This window comes from Gigantopelta aegis, chromosome 10 (assembly GCF_016097555.1).
Source record: "Gigantopelta aegis isolate Gae_Host chromosome 10, Gae_host_genome, whole genome shotgun sequence".
NCBI lineage: Eukaryota > Metazoa > Mollusca > Gastropoda > Neomphalida > Peltospiridae > Gigantopelta > Gigantopelta aegis.
The window spans coordinates 2,767,112-2,772,781 of NC_054708.1; the positions used below are offsets into that span (position 1 = coordinate 2,767,112).

A 5,670-nucleotide genomic window follows, 5' to 3' on the forward strand; every position below is an offset into this window, starting at 1 on the left:
TTGTGTTTTAGACGGGTAACTCTCCATACACGAAATATTTAAACGTCTGTTTTCACAAACCTACACGTTTCGCACTCTGGCTAATAGGAATAGGTATGATGAGATGGTTTGTATCGCATATATATGGGTTCCCTGCATCACGATACTATGACTATCAACTAGTTTAACATGCTTTTATACCACTAATATGTCAGGCATGTCCATCCCGGATCCTGTCTCTGGATAGCCAGGGACTTAACCCGGGACAGAATATCACGATATATATAATATATTAGTTTCAGAAGCAATAACCGATTTTAAGGAATGATTCAGACAAAATAACGAAAGTACATGATTCAGGTTGAAGTGTATTACTCAAAACATGAAATATATGGATCACATTAAAGCTTATTTAATAATGTCAGGTTCTTCCTTCTTCTACGTCTATGAACACTGTGAAGAAAACCAATCGAGTCTAAGAGATCCGGCTTTCCGACTGGTAACGAACTTTCAAAATATTAAAAATACCGACTGTATCGGTAAAGGTAGGGTGTATCGCAATTAAGGTGCAATGGTACGGTCAAAACGCTGTTGCGATATCTTACGATATAGCAAACCCGAAATATAGTACGTAATGTAATATAGATGATATTAGGCTGTTTAATATTCATGTTTCTTATGTAAAAGTAGAAGGAATAAATATTTCAATGAACTTTAAGTATTACTTTAAGTTGAAATCCTAAAGCATTTAGTCCATATGTGGGGGGTTTTCATGAAAATTAGCATGTCTACTAATTGTGGATACATTGCCGCCGTCTGTGCTGTACCGCTTGATTCTTGGCAGTGTAAACGGGGTGTGTATGTCCACGCCTGTTTAGTGTATGGTAGTTATTTAATGTGGTAAGGGGAGGGGGAGCTTGCTTATAAATAAAGGTATATATTTTTTAATTCCTTAAAAGGGGGGGGGGGGGGGGGGGCTTATTCAAAGACATGGGCTAATGTCTATCGAATACGAAAACAATAACGTGTAAAACCTGTACCGCGGTTCGTATCGAGTTGATCAAATATCGTTGTAGCACTAATCGTAATACCCTATGGTATGCCTATAATATAGCGTATCCCTACTGGCTTCCCCTTACAGATATCGGCCATAGACACTGCTGTAATGTACATTGATGGAAATCGCACGCACTGAAGGTAACTGGAATACCTAGCGGATTAAAGTTCGCGGTTGTGTCACGACATTAACATGTATTAGCGTGCCCATACCCACTGTAGGTTCAGGCACGTCCGTCCTGGGCATGAGTGCTGGTTTACACTAGAACCTCTGTCACGCGTGTCGTTTCATTTCTTATTGTCGTGCTTTTATCCAATTACGGTTCAAGCACCCTGTCCTGGGCACACACACCTCGGCTATCTGGGCTGTCTGTTCAGGACAGTGGGTTAGTGAGAGAGACGACTGCATGCTGGCCTTACACCTACTCATGAGTCGTTACTCTCGCTCTGGGTGAAAGCCGTTACCTGGATGCGAACCCAGTACCACCTACCAGGCTTCAGTCTGATGACTTAACCACTACATCACCGAGGCCGGTTGTCATATCCTGTGGGTGTGGCTAATGTTTGGCATGCTTCCATCAGACAACTGTTCAAGGACGCCTGCCGTAGGCACAACCAGGGAGAATTCTGTCCAAGACCGCAGTGTTATATCTTCTCGCAGACAATGATATTTAACACACATACCTGCCGAGTGTGTTTGTTTCTGAGAACAAACCGTGTAACATACTCCACTGTTTCTGGTGGTCGCCCTCAGCCACCCGGTAATACTAGGGCTAAACGGATTATACAACCTCCTTTGACAGTGTACGCCACCGCCAACACAGGACTAAATATAATACTGCAGAGACAATGACCAACCGAACCGCGAAAGACCCCCCATTGTTAAATACCGTGTATTGTGCTGATCACAAAGAGATATTTAGTAGAAATAATATTGACAGTCAATCCAGTCACTGGTAATATGTGTTTACGGCAGCCGCTTTCTTCAGATCCAGTGTAGTGTGTGTGGGTATATACCCGGTAATACACTGACATGGGGAACCACCGCTGGTTTATATAACTGTGCCCGCAAGATTAACGGAGTTGCATTGTGTTGTTGTCTGTGATCGTGTGAGATATTCAGCTGCGAGACGACTGGGGTGTTGTAGGCAGTGTCTTCCTACAACGTTGTGTCACTTTACTGATGTTGTGCTGACGTGAACGCGTGTGTTCTTTCACAGTGTGGCACTCACTGCGAATAATGTGTTTGTGATAGTAATACAGAAGATATAAATTAACTTTTTAGACCTGAACATTCTGGAAACCTCAATGATTTTTAACATCAAAAATAGTGTATTTAACAAGTTCGTTAACTTTATTGAATTCTGTTGATCAAGATCAAATTTCCAATGTTTTTTCATATATAAAAGAAGTCATTTCGGAAATTACTAGTGCGTTTCGTTAGGTAAAAGTATTCATTAATCTGGTTTACACCAGTATTTGATGTTATAACATTTTAAAACACACTGAAGATTTTCAACATTAGTGTCAAATATTTCGGTCAGATTTGTGATCCTCATTTTATCGTTTTGACTGGCAACCAGCACTTCCATCACAGACTTGAAAATACCTGTCTAGGATTTTACTGAGGTCTCAACTAGCGATCAGTAACTTCACATGACATAATGTTTTTAATGTGTTTTATACATAAACTACGTCATTTCGGAAATAACTCGTGTGTTTAGTTAGTAAAGATTATTTGCTTTAAACCAATATATGATGCTGAAACGTTAAAAAGATACACTGAAGATCTTCAGATTTGTGTCAAATATTTCGGTCATATTTGTGATCCTTATGTTATCATTTTGACTGACACCAGCACTTCCATCATCCATTAAAACTACCTATCTGTGATTCTAGTGAGGTCTCAACCAGCACTTCCATCACCCATTAAAACTACCTGTCTGTGATTCTACTGAGGTCTCAACCATCACCTATTAAAACTAGCTGTCTGTGGTTCTACTGAGGCTTCAGCTGTCTGTAATTGTAGCAGCGATCGCTAACTTCATGCGACAATGGACGAAGGAAGAATCGGGGCTGTAAAGCGTCAGGAAGACAAACACCGGAAGTTCGCCTGTATCCTGAACGAAATGATCAAATCGCGCGAGACCGAGTACGAGAAATCCCTGAGCCGTGAGCGGTACGAGACGTCTTTCCGCTACGTGAAGAACTTCATGAGCGTCAAGCAGTCGCTGGTGAGACAGAAGATCCTTCAGCAGTGTCTGGCCATGAGGAGGCGGGCCGCCCGGGAGGACGATCCGGCCGTGCAGATGTTCGGACAGTATGGCGGCGTACCGCTGCACGGGTTCTCGCGGGACGTCGAGCAGCACATCATAAACATGCACCCGAAGATCAGGAGGATTCGCAAAGTCCAGAAACTGTTACGGGAATCCAAACAGAACGGCGCCATTTTGGATGAAGACGCCACGGCTGAAAGAATCAATAATTTCTTTAAAAACGAAAGGAAGCAATTACTGAAGGTTGTGAAGACAGAGACTGGTGGTTCCGAAAATGATAATGTGTCGGAAATACGACGTGAGGTACCACAAAAGAAACAAAAGTCTGAAACGCGGAAAACGACTTTGGTTAAAAATGTAGCTAGGTCTTCTCGTTCTGAAAGCCAAATGAGTGACACCGGTGAAATAAGACTTGATAAAAGGGCGGCACTGGTGCTGCCACCAATTTACTCAACCAAAGCTTTAGTACAGCGTTAAAGACAGATAATCATAGTTGAAGCAATAATTATAGTGGAATCTCGAAATTGGTATATGCTTTTATCATAGTTGAAGGAGATATTATAATTAAATCTCGAAATAGTCAAATGGTTTGATCATAGCTGAAGCAATCATTATACTGGAATCTGAAAATAGCCAAGTAGTTTTCGACAGACACATTCTTGCTACTGTTTGCTGTTGTTAATGGCCAAGAGGTTTTCAACCACCTTAGTTACTAAGGAAACGAAACAGTGCCAGATTGAGTGAACTTAAAAACCTCTTGGCCATACAGAATGTATTTTAATCGTAGAAATGAGATCATTTTCCTTCCCTGTCTTGTCTGTACGCGTTTTATAATCTCGTCTATTGTAGTCAGACGTCGTGACTTGTAGAAATCCGAGCCCGAGTACCCACTGTGTTTGTAGTGTGTGGTTTTTGTCATTCCGGCTCCAGTGTTTATGTTGGTAAACAAACTGACTGAGCAGTGCTGAACACCACGGTGATACTTGGTGTATACTCTCCTACCAGACTCGTGGGTCTTCAGACGGTTTCTGGATTAGTGTTGTGGTGTCGTACTCTATACAAATCAGTACTGATAGCGAACTGGTGCTGTACGTTTGCAGAACGATTTATAGGTACAATAAAACCTGGCTATAAAGACCACGTAAAGTATCTAGGAATTATTGCTTTTATTAACAGGGGTCTTCATATACAGGTTATCATGCACGTCGACAAACTAGTACACTTCATTGATATTTAGCGTCATTGCTTGTACACCTTAGATCATAATATACTGTTCTGTCTTTATACTCCATCACGTCGGTGGGCCCTTGGGCTATTTCTCGTTCTAGCCAGTACTCCACGACTGGTGTATCAAGTGCCGTGGTATGTGCTATCCTGTATGTCGGATGGTGCATATCAAAGATCCTTTGCTACTAATGGAAAAATGTAGCGGGCTTCCTCTCTAAGACTATGTCAATAGTACCAATTATTTGGCATCCAATAGCCGATGATTCATAAATCAGTGCGCTCTAGTGGTGTCGTTAAACAAAACAAAGTATACTCCATCATGTATGTATAAATCAAAACTGTTTTGGAGTGCGCTTTGTATTGCTATTGCAAGCCATAATTAATTACTTGTTTGTACTGTTTTAAAAGAGAGTCCTCTGTTCGCTGCAATTGTCACATATACCCGACTAGTAGAGCCTTTTTAACGAGTATTATTACATATGCAAGCGTAATTTTAATTGTTAAAAACGCCTTATTAGTCAGAATTGTTTTGTACATAACCGTGACGTGGACGCTCTATTAATATTTGAGAATTATCAATTAACAAAAAGCATGTTTGCCCATCATCTAGGTGACAAGACATGAAGATAATATCAGCGCTGGTCGAAAACTATCTCGACATATACTTCGAACACAGACAAAAAATAAAACTACGACGTCTTCATTTCTACTGCGGAGGGGGGTAATGTTTCTAAATGGTAGAATATTTACTGGAGCTGTGCACAGCCAATTTCGTGGTATGTTCTGTCCTGTCTGGAACTGTGTAATAAAAAACCGTCTAAGTGGCCGCTAGGTTTCCAAAAGAGCCATAATGAGGTAATGTCAAAACGTCTTGAGCCTTTTCGTGATTAGCACCAATGAATATTATATACAGTCGATTTCTCCATAACAGTAGCACGACTTTTGATATATCACCGAGTGAAGTCTTGCTCTAGTATATTGGATCCTTGGACGAATGCCATTTTATATAAAGATAAAACTATATCAAACTGCATGTAATCGTATCGAAATACAGCTTTTATGCATGTCGTTGCTCACCGCAAATTGTGAAGAGACCTCCACGGGACCGATTTAATAACAAAGTCAGGCAACA

The 5,670-nt window shown here is 41.0% G+C and overlaps 1 protein-coding gene across 1 annotated transcript; it reads left to right on the top strand.

Annotated features, from left to right (window-relative positions):
- Positions 1-1,788: 1,788 nt before the first annotated feature.
- On the top strand, positions 1,789-4,681 carry LOC121383055. Its single transcript, XM_041512816.1, has one exon. The coding sequence runs from the start codon at positions 3,090-3,092 to the stop codon at positions 3,786-3,788; it is 699 nt and encodes a 232-aa protein (XP_041368750.1). The 5' UTR covers positions 1,789-3,089; the 3' UTR covers positions 3,789-4,681.
- Positions 4,682-5,670: the final 989 nt, after the last annotated feature.

Excerpts from the sequence above, each read along its gene's own strand:
- LOC121383055 (XM_041512816.1), top strand. The coding sequence starts at position 3,090 with ATGGACGAAGGAAGAATCGGGGCTGTAAAGCGTCAGGAAGACAAACAC.